This window comes from Dreissena polymorpha, chromosome 12 (assembly GCF_020536995.1).
Source record: "Dreissena polymorpha isolate Duluth1 chromosome 12, UMN_Dpol_1.0, whole genome shotgun sequence".
NCBI lineage: Eukaryota > Metazoa > Mollusca > Bivalvia > Myida > Dreissenidae > Dreissena > Dreissena polymorpha.
This window is the reverse complement of record NC_068366.1, coordinates 14,745,226-14,764,471: the sequence shown is the minus strand read 5'-3', so window position 1 is coordinate 14,764,471 and position 19,246 is coordinate 14,745,226. Positions and strand designations below refer to the sequence as shown.

At 35.0% G+C, this 19,246-nt stretch overlaps 1 protein-coding gene across 10 annotated transcripts in view; it reads left to right on the top strand.

Moving 5' to 3' along the window:
- The first annotated feature begins 1,199 nt into the window (after positions 1 to 1,199).
- LOC127853436 (PR domain zinc finger protein 5-like) overlaps positions 1,200 to 19,246 on the top strand; it is a 28,660-nt gene continuing 10,613 nt past the window's right edge. For 4 of the 10 annotated variants that reach the window (XR_008036606.1, XM_052387976.1, XM_052387969.1 and 1 more), the window contains exons 1-8: positions 1,200 to 1,443; positions 6,784 to 7,686; positions 11,907 to 12,047; positions 12,662 to 12,768; positions 14,801 to 14,912; positions 16,563 to 16,639; positions 16,891 to 17,082; positions 19,041 to 19,206. Coding sequence is in view for 9 of the 10 variants with exons in the window: in XM_052387976.1 (XP_052243936.1) it covers positions 6,879 to 7,686; positions 11,907 to 12,047; positions 12,662 to 12,768; positions 14,801 to 14,912; positions 16,563 to 16,639; positions 16,891 to 17,082; positions 19,041 to 19,206 (1,603 nt within the window). In the remaining variant the exon portion in view is untranslated. Of the gene's footprint in view, positions 1,444 to 6,783; positions 7,687 to 9,178; positions 10,120 to 11,906; positions 12,048 to 12,661; positions 12,769 to 14,800; positions 14,913 to 16,562; positions 16,640 to 16,890; positions 17,083 to 19,040; positions 19,207 to 19,246 lie in introns of those variants that run through there. The other 6 variants (XM_052387975.1, XM_052387970.1, XM_052387974.1 and 3 more) reach the window with 6 other exon arrangements.

The window sequence follows — 19,246 nt, the reverse complement described above, 5'->3', positions numbered from 1 at the left end:
ATATACTCCATACATTCTTTTTTGAATATTTGACATTTCGTGGGCAATTGGCGTTTTGCCAAAGTGTGAACAAGTCTGTGTAATGCTAACCATGTACAGAAAACCCTTTACCTTGCACGCAATCATTTTAAGCAATATTTATATGATCAAATGGTGACTTCAAATCAGGCCTTTTGGCCTTTAATGAAACAGTGTGACACAGATAAGAATATAAGGACAATATGGATTTCTCGTCTTGTTTTTTATTTAGACCTATTTCAGCTCAATTGATTTGGCAGCCTAAGGCTTATTGAAACACTGTTCGTTTCCTTGGTAGCACAAGTAAGGGATGCGTTTGGAAGACGTCTACATACATACAATGTGGTGAAAATACGGCGACAGGTCGGTCATTTTTGGGGAAGTCATGATGAAGTGTAAGGGCATCTGCTTCAATGAATCTTCATGACGCAATAAGGCGTGTACAAACAGCAGTTGATAGAACGGCTTGTGGTCGACGTGGAAAGTGCCGTTGAACTGCTGGAATCTTATCAGCTGTTCGGCGGTATCGTTCATTGTAAGATTTAAAAAGAAACAAAACAGAAATAAATACATTTGTTGAATTATAAATATTAGGAGAAATTAATTTAATGCAATTTATATCAAAACGCACAATCTCGAGGGATGATGGTTATGGTGGACAATGCTTTTATTGGGTACGTTTGTGGATTTGCGTTAAAGTCTTCGGCTATGGAAGATTGAAGTCTGTGGCGCTGAAAGAGGTTGTTATCCCCTTCTACTATTCTTGACCTCTCGGTCGCTAGGCGGACACCATCTCGAATACGCCACGATGGCGACCATTTCTAGTATCATGTTTGTTTCTTCCATTTCAACATGTTAATAGTCTTTACTTGCGGATTATTGCACAATCAATTTCTGGTGTGTGCATAGTAATCGCCAAAAACAGATTTCAAGTCCTAGTTTGCAAAATGTTAACTAACCGTAATATTATGTGCAATCTTCATGTTTGAAAAATTACGTTTAATTTCGGTTCAGGAAAATTATATGCCAATTCAAATTCATTTTCTGATATATGGTAGCAGCTGATCCTTTTACATTTAATTACACGAAAACATAAATAAGTAGATTACTTTTACCATGGGAACCAGACTGCGTGTTTCTACCGTTTTTAAAGGTGACCGTATTGACTCGTGTAGAAATCCTGCTTCCGGTAAAATGTAAACATTCCCAATTTTAATCTTGATCCTGATCTTGAAGTGTTACGGTGAAACATTGAAAACATTTACTAACCGCGCGTGCGTCAAGTAGCTGTAAACTTACTCAGTTTTCGTGCCTCCCTCTAGTTTGATTGATAAACACAGAAACTCGTTTGTATCTGTTTGTGAACCAAGTCCGTTGGAAGAGAGTTCTAGTCACATATTGTGTTTGGAATAAAACTGAACTTCAGTACGTTTGTTCTTGCCGTAATTCTGTTAAAGTGTTCATTATGCATATTTTTGATATAGCGAATAGGTCGGCGAAGTTGATCCAATAGTACATTTGCCCGTGAATTTAGTCCTTTGCATAGTAAAATTAATCTATTTTGTTTTCCTTTTTTCATTCAAAGGTTGAAGTTCTAGGTCTCTTAGAATTTTTGTCATAGATCCTGGTTTGTAGTCCTGATAAATAGAAGTAATGAGTCAAGCTAAACATTTTTGTACACTTTCATTGACTTTCAAGTTTTTCTTGTAAGTAAATTTGATGCGGATCCCAGGCCGCGCTGGCATATTCTAGCACTGGGCAGATTAACTTTTTTCACATTAAGCCTTTGTTTGCCTGAAGTTTTACCTCTTGAGGACACATAGATAAATTTCTTTTGAGAAGACCTAAGGTTCTATATGATTTGTTGCAGATTTAATTAATATGTTTACTCCAGTTCAGATGACTAATGATATTCACACCAAGATATTTATTACAATAAAAGAAATTCTTAATTCTATACAAGTATTTTTCAATGTGAATTCAAAATTAATGTTCTTCTTTTTACATGAAAGAGTCATCATATTACATTTACTGGGTTGAAATCTCATACCCCATGAGTGGCCCAATTACCAAGTTTGTTTATGTCCGATTGTAAATCCAAACAGTTATCAAATTTATTGATTTCCTTATAGCAGACACAATCGTCGGCAAAAAGTCTTATATCTGAAGTTATGTCCATAGAGATGTCATTAATATGTACTAAAAATAGGATCGGGCCTAACACAGTTCCCTGCCGTACTCCAGACTTAACAACTGAGGACTCGGACCTGGAGCCATTAACCACAACACATTGCTTACGGTTCATTAAACAATTTTGGCAGTTATCATGACAATTATTGTTGAATCAGTCCGTAAGGAGGCTTGCCAATGCAGTTCTGACTGTTTTATTGTGCTACTACTGCCTGCATACATAGATAGGGGTCATTTTAGGTGTATTATCTATAAATAATTAAATAAACATTTAATATATTTTTTATGCCCCCAGTAGGTTGTCATATAGCAGTTGAACTGTCCGTCAATCAGTATGTCAGTCTGTCCGTCCGTCCGAAAAAAACTTTAACATTGGCCATAACTTTTTAAATATTGAAGATAGCAACTTGATATTTGGCATGCATGTGTATCTCATGGAGCTGCATATTTTGAGTGGTAAAATTTCAAGGTGAACATCATCCTTCAAGGTCTAGGGTCAAAAAAACAAATCCAAGGGAAGTAATAAGCTTTAAATGGACATAATTATCTGACCTGCCAACATATATATTTTTGTTAAATAAATCAAAGTGGCGCAGTAGGCGGCATTGTGTTTCTGACAAACACATCCTGGTAAAAGGTCAAGGTCATCCTTCAAGGTCTAAGGTCAAAAATTCAAATTCAAGGGAAGTAATAAGCTTTAAAGGGAGATTATTATTCAAAATTGAACATAGCAACTTTATATTTGGCATGCATGTGTATCTCATGGAGCTGCACATTTTTAAACAAGAGTGGTACGGTAAAATGAATAATAGTACTGTATTAGATATGTATAAAGCTTTTAAAAGCTGTTTGGAATATGAACCATATTTAGATTTACTTCCTAGAAGTCTTCGATTATTTTTTGTAAGATTGAGAGTCTCTGCACATCCGTTGAGTATACAAACTGGCAGATACGCCCGAAATAACATACCACGTAATGAACGTTATTGTTTATGTTGTAATGTCTTGGATTTAGAAGACGAATACCATTTTATATGTATATGCCGCTGTTACACTGATTTAAGGAAAAAATATATTAGTCGTATATTTTATATTAACCCATCTGTATATAAATTCCACAAGTTATTAGCCTCATGTGACAAACCAGTCATTTCAAATGTATGTAAATATATGAAAGAAGCTTTTGCTATAAGAAATGCAATTCTTAATAATGCTGTTTAATAAATTTCATTACCGCTTTGATAGAATTTACGTATTCATGCAATTTGATTGTGTTTATTTATATTTGAATTCTTAAATGACCATTTATGTTATGTAATGTTATGTTGTTATACCTATTCATGTGACAGAAAATAATGTGTATATTTGTGTATTAAGACGATGTACTTATGTATAAGTCTGAATAAACTGTCTGTCTGTCTGTCTGTCTGTCACATTTTGAGTGGTGAATCTACAGTCACGGTAGTAGCTTTTAATTATCTGCTACTAAAAATATAGATTTGTAAGAGACAATTATTTTCAAGGGAAGTAATTTATATAATTATAAATCTCATATTATATATTTCCTTACCAAGAATTTAAGTTCTTTTCACAGTTACTGTACAAATTATTTATTTTGATTATTTATAACTCAAATGATTGATTTGTCAAAGATTTTATTTTTAATGATATAATTATCATTTATTTCCTGTACTAATTTGTGAATGGTAGTGTTCTTTACATACCTGTGGACTTATGTCCATTGATACATGATGAACTCTGGCTATGATCTCTTTGATAAACCACAGGCCTTGGTTGTCAGTGATGTCTGACTTGGTCATTTTTGACTGTCTACAGACCCCCCCCCCCCCCTCCCCCCCTCTTGGTTGGATTGGACAAAATCCAAGGGAAGTAATAAGCTTTAAAGGGAGATGATTTCTTTACCTGCCAAATGATAAATAGAATTTTATTACAAAGCGGCGCAGTAGGGGGCATTGTGTTTCTGACGAACACATCTCTTGTTTGATAAACACATCGTAATTATGAATAATGTTATTATATATTTCAAAATATTGCTTAAAAAATGCAATTTAGATGCATCACTTTCGAAAATTGTCTTATGATTTAATATATCATAATGTAGTACAAACACAATCCATTATTGCTACCAAATCATACAATTTTATTTAATAATTATTATTGCAAGTAAACCAGCATTTAAGTATAGAAAAAAGTGAATAAAGACAAGAACAATAAAATGACCCTGTTGATGAAAAAATAAGGTCTCTGCATCGAATTTTAAAATGTGCTATTTTCCTAGTAACTTTTTTTATATATTAATTAAAAACCTATTTTTAGATCGTTCAATAATTATATGCTATGTTAACAAGGAAAATGCAATTATTGTTTACTAATTGGTGCGCTTGAAGCCTTGAAAACCACTATTTGTTATTTGAACAATCTTACACAATTATTTAAGCAAAAACAAAATAGTCGATATCAAGAAAAAAATTACCCTCAAGTTTTGTTATTTGGTAATAATGGGACTCAAACACATTTTCATAAACATATTTTATCATCGCTATTGCCCTCTGACGTAAAGTTACAATCTCAAAATATAGTTTCCCAAACCATGCAAAATTGAATATAGAAATGTTTGTAGAGGATAGTATTCTCTTATTTGAGTCATTCAGGAATATGCTAATCAGTTCACATTACCCGGTATATTTTACCAGAGTCCTACTTTAACCCATCCAGCCCTAGTGTCGTATTTATGCCTCCAAATAATCTACAGTGGAGTTCCTAGTGTTGTATATATGAATCCAAATAATCTACAGTGGAGTTCATAGCGTCGTATATATGCCTCCAAATAATCTACAATGGAGTTCTTAGTGTCGTATATGAGCATCCAATAATCTACTGTGTGAATTCCTAGGGTCATAAATATATGGCAACTTAGATGCTCTGAATGCCTAATAGCTTAAGAATATGTCTGTTCAAATTTGAATTCAAAAAGAGCTATTTATTTGCAGTAAGTTTTCCAACCTTAAAAATTTCTTGTAACAAATACTTTTTTAGTTTGGAAATTGATTTTGCTTAACCATTTCAAAACATGTTAAAATAAGACGAACATACATTTGAAATAAATTAATTATAATGGTAACTCATGTTTTTGGTTATTTCAGGGATAGTTATTTGTTTTCTATATATTTTTATGCCCCCCCTCCCCCGGATAGAATGATTGGGGGTATTTTTTTTTGGCCTGCCTGTCATTGTATGTGTGTGTCTGTCCCAAAACTTTAACCTTGGTCATAACTTTTGCAGTATTGAAGATAGCAACTTGATATTTGGCATGAATGTGTATCTCATGGAGCTGCACATTTTGAGTGGTGAAAGATCAAGGTTAAGGTCATCTTTCAAGGTCAAAGGTCAAATATATGACTTCAAAGCGGCGCAGTAGGGGCATTGTGTTTCACGAACACAGCTCCTGTTTATCAAGTTCTTATATGAGCAAAGATGTTCTCAGATTTTGGCTGTTTTGTTTTTTCATAAATTACCTGCAATTGAAACATATCCGTGCTTACTATCTATTGATGTTTGTTTTTTTTGTAAGCAATGCATGTATCTTATTTTTCTATGTCTTTATTTAATTAATTTTGTTTTATTTTGAAAATAATTTTAATGGTCTTACATTCCGATGCGACATATAACCCAAAAATAAGGTATATGTTTGTTTTTATTTGTTAATAACAGTTAATAACAGTTTCTATTTGGTAAAGGTGTATACATAAATAATAATTGTATTGGATACATAATTTGGAAATAATCCTTTATTTTTGTTTTGATTTGATAAATTATGCGAGATTTGACAATTTTCATATGTAACCATATTCACTTTCAAACTCGTGTTCCATAAAAAAGGCCAAACATGTGTCATGTAACCAGTAAACAAAATAACAATATACTTTCTTAAAACATCATACATGTATCCTTTTTCACACTACTAACAATAAACAGATAATAATCTGTCAGGCATTCAGAGCTGATGAGGGTACTGATTATCTAGCCTAGGGGTAGATATGGCTATTACTGATAGGGGTTGCCTAGAGATAAGGCTGTAGAATAGAATGGAATGAGTTAAAACTTAAATTAAGGAGGGCATATAGTGATCGGACCGTCCGTCTGTCTTTCTGTCACACTTTGCGTTTAGGTTTCTGCGTTTAGGTTTCGAAAAATGCTTAAAACTTCTATGTCCCTTCACATAGCAACTTGATATTGGGCATGCATGTGTATCTCATGGACCTGCACATTTTGAGTAGTGAAAGGTCAAGGTCATCCTTCATGGTCAAAGGTAAAAAAACACAAAATTAAAGCAGTGCAGTACTGTAGGGGGCATTATGTTTCTGACAAACACATCTCTTGTTCATCCATAAAATAATAAAAAAATATCAAGATATTGTAAGACCAGTAGACCACATAATTATTGTAAATGTCAAGCGATTGGCAATATTTTTACACATTTATAAGTGTTGTGACCATATCTATCTCATGAAATTGCGTATGAATGAACATGTTTTATCTGTAAATTATTTCCAGAAAGACGCGTACATAGAAGAGTCCTCTTTTGGCGGCCTCAACAAAGTTCAAAATAAGAAAACAAAAAAACAGAAAGCAATACCAGGGAAAGAGACATGGAAAGGGAGAGTGGGATTATAAAGGACTTTGATTCCACAACCCAAACTAGCGCAAACACTATGTCTGCTAGGGTTAGTGTGGTGACCTTAAATTCAGACCGAAAACTAGGTGACTTTAACTGTGTTTGCGTCAAAATCGAGACTGATGAATGGTATAATGCGACTGCTGATTTGTATTCTGTGTGTGCCAAATCAGAACAGGTTCTATGCGATCAGAAACAACCAGATTGCAGCAAACAAGATGGCTTCAATTTAGTGCATGAACAAAGAGGATGTTTACAGATGGATCAAGATTACACCAAACAAGATGGCTTTACCTCTGAATGTGAGAAATCAGAACAGACAGAATATGAAATTATGCAACAAGATGTCACCAATTCTGTATGTGTGAACAGAAACACGATTGCCCATTCAAATGCATATACAGCACAAGATGAGCTCCACTCTGTGTGTGGGAAAACAAAGCTGTCTCTAAATCCAATTACAAACCAGAGTTATATAACAAAAAATGACCTCAGTTATTTTTGTGTTATAGCTAAACAGTATATAAATACAGGTGTGGACCATGGGAATACAACAGCAAATGATCCCGATGCTTTATGTAATCATACAAATTCAAAAACACCAGAGAATCAAACCAAACTGGCCAACCTAAATTCAGTATTTTTACCTAGCGAAGAGATTGAACTTTCAAATGTTGACCAATATTGTGCTAGAGCAACTGTGGATGGAGAGACAATGAAAATGGACCATTGCTCAGACCTTAATGTTCAAAGACATTCAAACTCTGAAAAAGATGACTCAGGTATTTTTATCCCCCGCCATTGGCGGAGGGATATTGTTTTAGTGTTGTCCGTCCATCCGTCTTTCCGTCCGTCTTTCCGTTCGTCCGTCTGACACTTTTGTGTTTGGAGCCATATATTGGAAGTGCTTTGGCGGATTTCATTGAAACTTGGTATGAGTATATATTTGGATAAGAGGATGATGCACGCCAAATGGCATTGTACACCATCTGTTAATAACGGAGTTATGACCCTTTGTAGCTTGAAAAAAATGCTTTTTGAGTGTCACATATAACACTTTTGTGTCCAGAAGCATATTGGCGGAGGATATCAATTCAACGAATTTACTTGTTTATTTTTGCTTACCTGAGCACAGGGTGCTCATTGTGAGCTTTTGTGAATGCCTTTTGTCCGTAGTGCACCCTCAACATTTGTCTTGGTAACACTCTAGAGGCCACATTTATTGTCCAATCTTCATGAAACTTGGTCAGGAGATTTTTCCCACTTATATCTTTGACGAGTTCGAAAATGGTTCCGGTTTGTTGAAAAACATGGCCACAAGGGGCGGGGCATTTTTCCTTACATGGCACTAGTAAAACCTTGTTAACACTCTAGTCACATGTATTGTAAAACCTTCATGAAACTTGGTTAGAACATTTGTTATAATGATATCTGGGTTGAGTTTGAAAATGGTTGCCGTCCGTTGAAAAACATGGCTGCCAGGTGTCGGAGCATTTTTCTTTATATTGCTATAGTAAAACCTTGTTAGCACTCTAGAAGCCACATTTTGAGTCCAATCTTCATGAAACTTGGTCAGGGGGCAGGGTATTTTTCCTAATATGGCTATAGTGAAACATTGTTAACTCTCTACTCAGTAATTTTATGGGAACACCCATGGTTGGCAGGCGATTTTGAGGCAATCAGGAGAATTATCTCTGCCTAATAACTCAAATTTTTTAAAGGGGATCATTATCAAACTTTATAAAATTATGTTATAATATCTAAGCCAAGTTTGGTAACCAGCCAGATTGCATAAAGCACTTCTTAGTTTAAGTTATGACCACATAATTAAAGAAAGCTTAATTTACCTTGTCTACTCTTTTACTTTCTTACTCTGATTGTTTGCAAGGAATCATCAACAAACATAGTGGTTATGATTGTGGGCATATATTATCCTGAACCCTCAACATGCTTATCCAGGACAAAACTTCACTTTCATGGTATTAACGATTCCAAGGAAATCACTTCGGGCTACTTAACTACCTATTCGAAAGCACACAACATTATTTGGCAAATACTTGATAATTCAAGAGACATAATGCAGGCTGGCTTGATGCAATTTAGCTGAAGATCAAACTTGTGGCAGGTCTTTTTTCCTTCTTTCTTAGAGCATGACCATTTTTCACAAATTTGAGAAGTTCGCGACTCAATTTAAAGAAGTTTTATACTAAAATGCTCACATTTAAAAAAAAATTGCAACTATTTTGTGTTTTTAAGTCTTAAGCTGCTTTGCAGAATTCGCTCAAACTTTCACTGCTGGATGAACCTTAATGTGTAGACGATGGTAAAGAATAAACATTGAGCTGTGGCCTCAACAAAGTTCAAAATAAGAAAACAAAAAACAGAAAGCAATACCAGGGAAAGTGACATGGAAAGGGAGAGTGGGATTATAAAGGACTTTGATTCCACAACCCAAACTAGCGCAAACACTATGTCTGCTAGGGTTAGTGTGGTGACCTTAAATTCAGACCGAAAACTAGGTGACTTTAACTGTGTTTGCGTCAAAATCGAGACTGATGAATGGTATAATGCGACTGCTGATTTGTATTCTGTGTGTGCCAAATCAGAACAGGTTCTATGCGATCAGAAACAACCAGATTGCAACAAACAAGATGGCTTCAATTTAGTGCATGAACAAAGAGGATGTTTACAGATGGATCAAGATTACACCAAACAAGATGGCTTTACCTCTGAATGTGAGAAATCAGAACAGACAGAATATGAAATTATGCAACAAGATGTCACCAATTCTGTATGTGTGAACAGAAACACGATTGCCCATTCAAATGCATATACAGCACAAGATGAGCTCCACTCTGTGTGTGGGAAAACAAAGCTGTCTCTAAATCCAATTACAGACCAGAGTTATATAACAAAAAATGACCTCAGTTATGTTTGTGTTATAGCTAAACAGTATATAAATACAGGTGTGGACCATGGGAATACAACAGCAAATGATCCAGATGCTTTATGTAATCATACAAATTCAAAAACACCAGAGAATCAAACCAAACTGGCCAACCTAAATTCAGTATTTTTACCTAGCGAAGAGATTGAACTTTCAAATGTTGACCAATATTGTGCTAGAGCAACTGTGGATGGAGAGACAATGAAAATGGACCATTGCTCAGACCTTAATGTTCAAAGACATTCAAACTCTGAAAAAGATGACTCAGGTATTTTTATCCCCCGCCATTGGCGGAGGGATATTGTTTTAGTGTTGTCCGTCCATCCGTCTTTCCGTCCGTCTTTCCGTTCGTCCGTCTGACACTTTTGTGTTTGGAGCCATATATTGGAAGTGCTTTGGCGGATTTCATTGAAACTTGGTATGAGTATATATTTGGATAAGAGGATGATGCACGCCAAATGGCATTGTACACCATCTGTTAATAACGGAGTTATGACCCTTTGTAGCTTGAAAAAAATGCTTTTTTGAGTGTCACATATAACACTTTTGTGTCCAGAAGCATATTGGCGGAGGATATCAATTCAACGAATTTACTTGTTTATTTTTGCTTACCTGAGCACAGGGTGCTCATTGTGAGCTTTTGTGAATGCCTTTTGTCCGTAGTGCACCCTCAACATTTGTCTTGGTAACACTCTAGAGGCCACATTTATTGTCGAGATTTTTCCCACTTATATCTTTGACGAGTTCGAAAATGGTTCCGGTTTGTTGAAAAACATGGCCACAAGGGGCAGGGCATTTTTCCTTACATGGCACTAGTAAAACCTTGTTAACACTCTAGTCACATGTATTGTAAAACCTTCATGAAACTTGGTTAGAACATTTGTTATAATGATATCTGGGTTGAGTTTGAAAATGGTTGCCGTCCGTTGAAAAACATGGCTGCCAGGTGTCGGAGCATTTTTCTTTATATTGCTATAGTAAAACCTTGTTAGCACTCTAGAAGCCACATTTTTAGTCCAATCGTCATGAAACTTGGTCAGGGGGCAGGGTATTTTTCCTAATATGGCTATAGTGAAACATTGTTAACTCTCTACTCAGTAATTTTATGGGAACACCCATGGTTGGCAGGCGATTTTGAGGCAATCAGGAGAATTATCTCTGCCTAATAACTCAAAATTTTTAAAGGGGATCATTATCAAACTTTATAAAATTATGTTATAATATCTAAGCCAAGTTTGGTAACCAGCCAGATTGCATAAAGCACTTCTTAGTTTAAGTTATGACCACATAATTAAAAAAAGCTTAATTTACCTTGTCTACTCTTTTACTTTCTTACTCTGATTGTTTGCAAGGAATCATCAACAAACATAGTGGTTATGATTGTGGGCATATATTATCCTGAACCCTCAACATGCTTATCCAGGACAAAACTTCACTTTCATGGTATTAACGATTCCAAGGAAATCACTTCGGGCTACTTAACTACCTATTCGAAAGCACACAACATTATTTGGCAAATACTTGATAATTCAAGAGACATAATGCAGGCTGGCTTGATGCAATTTAGCTGAAGATCAAACTTGTGGCAGGTCTTTTTTCCTTCTTTCTTAGAGCATGACCATTTTTCACAAATTTGAGAAGTTCGCGACTCAATTTAAAGAAGTTTTATACTAAAATGCTCACATTTAAAAAAAAATTGCAACTATTTTTTTCACAATTTTTAACAGTTAGCAAGTTGTTTTTTTCACAATTTCGAATAGTTAGCGATATATTTTTTCACCAAAAATAGGTCTTTTTGTTAAAGATTGGAAAAAGCCCTTTGGTTGAGTGTGAAACTGTTGTATCTGCTGAACATTTCTATATTAGATACTGTAGTTTCACAATCAACACTTTTTGTGCAGACTATACAATATGATCTAAGATGACAGTTCACAACTTGCACCGTTAATTCATTTCTTATGTCCTTCTGTTATGATGCATGCAATATTTGACAGAGACGTCTGCAGCAGTTATTTATTACATGTATCTTTTAAAAGTTGGATTTTGAATCTTCAGATGATGACTTTGTAGAGATATTCTTGGAAAGAGATAAAAGGAAAAGCGAGAGCTCTAATTCAACTCTTGCGGCACCAAAGAGATTTCGAGGTGAAGATTCCTCCAGTGGCATAGTCCAGCCAAGGTGTCCTTCAGCAAGAGGTAGTGAAGATATATTTATTTGCGTTTATATCAATTTTGTAGATTCACAAAATCGGGGGGGGGGGAGATAAATTGTATTAACTTCATATTAGATTACAGACTTTATTCGTTGGACATTTGATTTCATGGTTGAGGGGACCCACCAAAATTTACATTAAAATAAAAATGTCCTACTAGTAGTGGGACCCATTCCCAATCGAAAAATATTTTTTTCCCTAATGGGACCTAAACAATCACAATTGAAGGTTTCCAAAAAAGGTTATATATTAAAAAAAATAATACTTAACTTGTCATTCATCTCCAAATCCATATTTATAAGTTGAACCTTAGAAAATATAATATTGAAAAAACTTTTATTATCAATTCTTAAGTAATTCTAATAATAGCATAAACATTTTTTCCCAATTTTGGTCAAAAGGACGCGATATTTCCCAATCCAAAGGGACTCGGCCTAATTCCCAAACGGTGGAAAAAAAACCAGTGCTCTTGTTACTTGTACCAAAAAATCCGGTATTCGAAAAAATGTCACAAAAAATACTATTCTGGCTAAAAAAACGGTGTTTCAAAATTTACGTAGTAATTAAGTTAGTTTAATTTTAATGGCATGTTTGCAGAGAATGCAGAGATTGCTGTGACAACGACTGTACCCCTTTCTCTGAAACCAGCTAAGATGAAATTGAACGCAACGTCTGACCGAGTGAAGAAGGTTAATACCGTTAAGGTATATACATGTATATGTTACTGGTATTTTGTTTTCCTCTTATTGCAATCCTGTATAGGGAAGTATTAAGCATAACACTGGTCCATACGTATGTTTGTCTGTCCGTCCTGAAGCTAGTGTTTTTCAACTTATCTTTTACTACTTGGTGAATCTTGCTCAATCGTTCACAGTTGAATGACATTCATGTATGATGATCATTAAGTTAGGAGTATTTGCTGCAAAGAGTTTTCGTAGAATTATGGACCTTAGTCTGTCTTTCCACTAAAGAAAATGAGCCTTGCTCTGTGAAAATGGGGTTTAATACATGTGCGTAAAGTGTAGCAAAGATCCAGTTTAGGCGGAAAGTGTCGTCCCTGATTAGCCTGTGTGGACTGCACATGCTTATCTGGGATGACACTTAACTCACATGCTTTAAACCCCCTTTTCACAGAGCAGGGCTCAAATATGATCCCAAAATTTTGTGTTTTTAAGTCTTAAGCTGCTTTGCAGAATTCACTCAAACTTTCACTGCTGGATGAACCTTAATGTTTAGACGATGGTAAAGAATAAACATTGAGCTGTGGCCATTATTTGCAGAATAAATGCTCTTCGTCTGTTTTTTAGCTCGACTTTTCGAAGAAAAATGAGAGCTATACTAGTTGCCCCGGCGTCGCCGTCTGCGTTGGTTAAAGTTGTTTATGAAGTCACATAACTTTCACACTATCAAATATAATTAACTCACACTTGGAATACTTCTTTATGACAACAAGACAATTGTGTAGGTCAAGGTGCATAACTCTGTCAGCATTATTTTTAGAGTAAAGCTCCCTTTGTGTATTTAGAAAATTGAAAATTTGGTTAAGTTTTGTGTTAAGGTCCTCTTTATTCCTAAAGTATCAAAGCTATTGCTTTCATACTTGCAACACTTACTAACTATCATAAGTGGACTGTGCAGGCAAAGTTATGTAACTCTGACTGGCATTTTGACATAATTATGGCCCCTTTTTTACTTAGAAAATTGAAAATTTTGCTAAGTTGTGTGTTTTGGTCTATTTTAATCCTAAAGTATCATAGCTATTGCTTTCAGACTTGGAACACTCGACAAGTATCATAAGGGAATGTACAGGACAAGTTGCATAACTCTGGTTGGCATTTTGATGGAATTATGGCCCTTTTTGATTTAGTAACTTTGAATATTTTGTTAAATTTTGTGTTTAGATGCACTTTACTTCTAATATATCAAGGTTATTGCTTTCAAACTTCAAATACTTTCTTACTATATGAGGGTACTGTACCTGGAAAGTTGAATTTGACCTTGACCTTTGAATGACCTTGACTCTCAAGGTCAAATACATAAATTTTGCTTAAATTGCTATATAACTTCTTTATTTGGGATCAGATTTGATTCATACTTTGACAAAACAACACTTACCTGACATACCACAATGGAAACCATCCCCCACACCCCACCCCAGAATCCCCCCCCCCCAAAAAAAAATTAAATATTTTTTTTCATTTTTTTTCCATTATTTTTGAAATATCATCTTAAAAATGACCACGACCCCACATTATTCCCCCTTTCCACCACCCCACACACAAAAGGATTTGTTTTCTTTTGAAACATGGTAAAACAACACAAATACTTATTTTTATTATTTTATTTTTGAAAGACCGTCCAACCATCCAACCCAAGCTATTGCTATCAAACTTGAAATATAATCTTATTTGTTTATTTTATGTCACTTCTTTAAAACATAAGCGATCAATTATTGTCCTCTTCCATTTAGAATATGACTATATTACCTTGACATTATTGAATATAAACATTTTCCCCATGATGGCTTACATTATACTGTCAAGCACTCGAAAAGTCGAGCGTGCTGTCTTCTGACAGCTCGTGTTATGCAAACGCTTTATGATGGGAGAGATTGGGGCACATTGGTTCACCAAATAAAGAATAAAAAAAAATGCGGTTGCCTGTTTTAAGTGAAACATTATCAGAATATAATGAGTTAAATGTAATCCATATTCTTCATCTTAAAAACAATTGCAGAGGAAGAAGAAAGCCAAGACCCCAGAAAAAGACAAAAATGACTACAGTCTTCAAGAGAGGAACCTAGCCAGCTGTATGAACTTGCAACCTAGAGATAATGACCATTTTCTCTGTAAGCCCTTGAACAAAACATCCATTCCCTCACACTAGAAAGACCAACAAACATTATAATCATTTTACGCTTTATGGGTACTTACTTTACGTATAGTTAGTTTAAACCTATTTATTTAAGCTCAATTGATTAGAAAGCCTAAGGCGTATGTGAAACGCTCTCAAGTCCTAGAACTAAAACCAGTACTTGGTGTCTTTGATAGAGATCTGAAGAACGCTTTCACGGTGGGGATCAAACCCATGAACTCCCAGTCGCAAGGCGGACACAATGTCCACTACCACACAGCGACATGTACAACCACTAGTGTGGTTAGTGTTTAGTTCGGTGTCATGTGTTGTACATGGTCAACATTTGGCTTGTTACCACTCTACAGGAAGCAGTTAAGTTAATATTGATCAAACTTTGTCCATATATTTATATTGAATCTATTGAAAGCAAGTTAGAACTTGGGTCAAATAGGTGAAAAACTTGGCTAATTTGTCAAATCCTAGAAAATCTGTCGTACTACTCTAGAAGGCACATGTATGAATCAATTTTTATGAAACTGGGCCAAAATGCTAAACTTTGCTAATTTGGAAAAAAATTGAAGTCATATTGGGTTGAGTGCAAACTAGATCACCTGGTCAAATTTTGAAAACCTTGTTACCATTTTAAGCCTTGTTTAAGATTCAATCTTGATAAAACATGGTCAGAATGTTTATAAACCATATCTAGGCCAGGTGAGACTATGGATGAAGTGCGTAAAAAACTAGGTCAATAGGTTGATTTCAGAAAAACCTTGTTACCATATGACAAGCCGCATAAGTAGTCAATCTTGATGAACTTTGGTCAGAATGTTAATCTTGACAGTAGCTTGTTAGAATTGCGGTCAGATATGGTATAAAATAAGGTCCTTAGGTCAAATCTGAGAAAAAAAGTAAAAGCACTTCAAATGCCCCATTTGTGGACTTTTTTATTAAACGTTTGTAAATGTTTTTTCTTGACCATATCGAGGCCTTAATTAAAACTTGTCACTTGAAAAAGCAAAATAAGTCACTAGTTCAAAAGATTTACCTATTTTAACAATGATACACTGAACTCATCTCAGTGCATTAATGTCATCATGGCCCCCTTGTTATTCTCCTTCATTCAGATGTTAGATTTGCTTTTCTGTCAGATTATGTGTTGCACATAACTTAGAAAGAAAATACAACATTTGATGAAACCATATAAACTTTATTTTTAACCCATTTATGCCTAGCATCTAAAGAGAAGGCCTTGACAAACAGCCTAGACCCAGATGAGACGCCGCATGATGCGGCGTCTCATCAGGGTCTGCGCTGTTTGCTTAAAGGCAATTTCTGTAAGAAATATTCTAAATATAGCAATAAATATACTAGACATCCCTAATTTTGGAAATAAATTGATCCAATTCAGATGGATGGGAAAGTCCACTCGGCATAATTGGGTAAATGGACTGGTGACTCTGAAAATAGTAAAAATATAGGGAGTTTCTATGGAAAGTCTGTCTTTCAGATATGTTTCTTAATTAGCAGTTTAATAATATTCATAATATATATAAGTGGGTTCTTTAAATCTGACGTTCCACTGCCTGTCATTAGTCTTTTAGTTAGTTTTCATTATTGTCTTGTGTTTATGTTGCTCTCTAAGACTGTGGAGAATGCAAAAAGGAGTTTGAAGGGGACTGCCCTGTCCATGGACCCTATAACTACATACAGGACAAAGAGGTAAATCTGTGTTCATCTAAATAACATTAACTACATGTGTTGGAGAAAATAAGGGAAAAACAAACATATAATATTATATGCTTATGAGACTGTTTCTTGAGATTTGTATTACTGGTAATGAATGTAAAAACTTTTCATTGTTTTAATATATGTAAATATTATATATTTAAGAAATGCCTTAAATATGCCCTTATTATTTCAATACAAAAGAGTGTTTCCGTACATTCTCATTTGCCTTAATATAATTGCAGGTGCAAGATGGGGACTCCTTTAAAGCTGACCATACCTTGCCAGATTGCCTTGTAATCAAAACGTCCAAAATAGCTGGAGCTGGTCTTGGAGTATTTTCCAAAGAGGGACTGGAATCCAGGGTCATGTTTGGACCATATGGGGGCGATATCGTTGCTGACAACCAGAAGTCAGGATATTGCTGGCAGGTAAAGGTGAGGTGAACCCTAATTCAAAGCTCGATGCATAGATACCTTTTTTAGTTTGAAATGCAAGGGTTATTTCATAAAGTCCAAATGATTGAAAATAAGGAGCTGCGTTTTTTTCTCTCAACAAATGCATTATCTATCTAGCAGTCTATATAGGGGATGTAATGTGTATTATGCCACCACCGTGTGGGAAGCATTAAACATGTCTGTTCACCCCAAAGCTTGTAATTTCAACTTCTCTTTTACTACTGGATGGAGCTCGCACAAATTGTTCAATAACTAATTTGTAGATGATACTGAAAAAAAGGTATAGGGACTTACAGGAGTTTGGGCAGGATTAAGGTCCTTTGTCTGATGTATGTTTTTTCTCTGTAACTATTTGGCGAATCTTCCGCAAAAATCAAAGATAAATCTTTTAATGCATAGATGATTGCAACGAAATGAACTTTGGCTGCAGCAAGTTTCGGCAGAATTATGTCATTTGTCTGTTTTACACATCTTTCATTACTGGGTTGAGTTCAAGTTCTCACAGTTGAGCTATCTTTTTTTCTGGAGGTAATTGTTATTAAAGGAACTCTTTCTGCGACAATGTTTGGCAGAGTAAGGAAGAAGAAAAAACTGGTTATTAGATTGGCGAATGTTGGCCGGCGGGCGGCCGGAACAAGCTTGTCCGGACCATAACTTTGTCGTTCATTGTGCGATTTTAAAATCATTTGGCACATTTGTTCACCATCATTGGACGGTGTGTCGTGTGAAAGAATTACGTGGATATCTCCAAGGTCAAGGTCACACATTGAGTTCAAAGGTCAAAAATGGCCATAAATGAGCTTGTCCGGGCCATAACTATGTTGTTCATTGTGAGATTTTAAAATCATTTGGCACATTTGTTCACCATCATTGGACGGTGTGTCACGTGAAAGAATTACGTCAATATCTCCAAGGTCAAGGTCATACTTTGAGTTCAACAATCAAAATGGCCATAAATGATAATTGCATAATAATTCTTAAATATCGCCACAAATTAGCTTCTCTTGTTTTGTGAAGACAGCATGCAAAATATTCTGTGTTGATGCAGCACGTGGGGGTATACGTCAAGTCTGTGACAAAGCTCTAGTTATAAATATTTTTTATTGAAAACTGGGTTTTGTGACAATTTTGTCCCTTGTTTGTTTTTCAAGTATAGAATATATAGTCCCAAAAATTAGTCTTTAATGCCTGTAAGTAATTGACAGATTTTGCTCTGACTTTGAGAGCTGATTTTCCTTAGTGTGAAGATGATTGTTAAGAGAGTAATTTTAACTGCAACAGTTTTGGCTGAATTATGGAATATTTTTCTATTTGACTGCAATAGAATTAAAAATTGACTTGTCCGTGTCAATATATGTTATTTGGGTCTTTGTAGCTGTGAGGCATTTCAAGTTAACAATTTTGTGTTAAATAATCATGCTGGCATGAATAGATTTAACACATCTTATGTTAAACTAATTCATTATTTAAAAGTAGTATGCAATTCAAAATTGTAAATTACTATACTACATGTGTTGTATTTTACATGAATGAAACTTAGAAATTAAGAACAAATTACTGAGTCTGTTTGTGCTGTTGAGAATATTGTATGATAACTGCCTCTGTTTAATTTAGAAATGCATTCGTTTGTATTCTAGTTTGAACAATTTTTGCTCTTAAAAAATGAAATTATTCTCGTTTCTAAATTGGTTCTATTTAGATAGTTTTTGATATTGATCGTATTTCTTCGTTTTATATTCGATATTATACCAATAACATGCCTTATACCTATCTGTTGTGTTGTTGTTCGATTTAGTTTTTTGAAGCAATTAAGATTAGGGAGTAATTGATTTACTCACAATGAAATAGCGTGTATGGTATATTAGGTTTGATGTTTGCTTGTGTATCCATCTTGTTCAGTTGTTGTTTTTCATGGTATAAGATTCTATGCAATTTAGATATATAAGGAAGGCAACGCGAGCCATATTGTGGATGCCCAGAACAAGGCCACCTCTAACTGGATGATATACGTGAACTGTGCAATGACGGAGGCAGATCAGAACATTGTAGCATTCCAGTACAAAGGAGGCATCTATTACTGCACAATGAAGCCAGTTTCACCAGGTATACAGGCATGTTTTATGACTAAAGATATGTGATATTC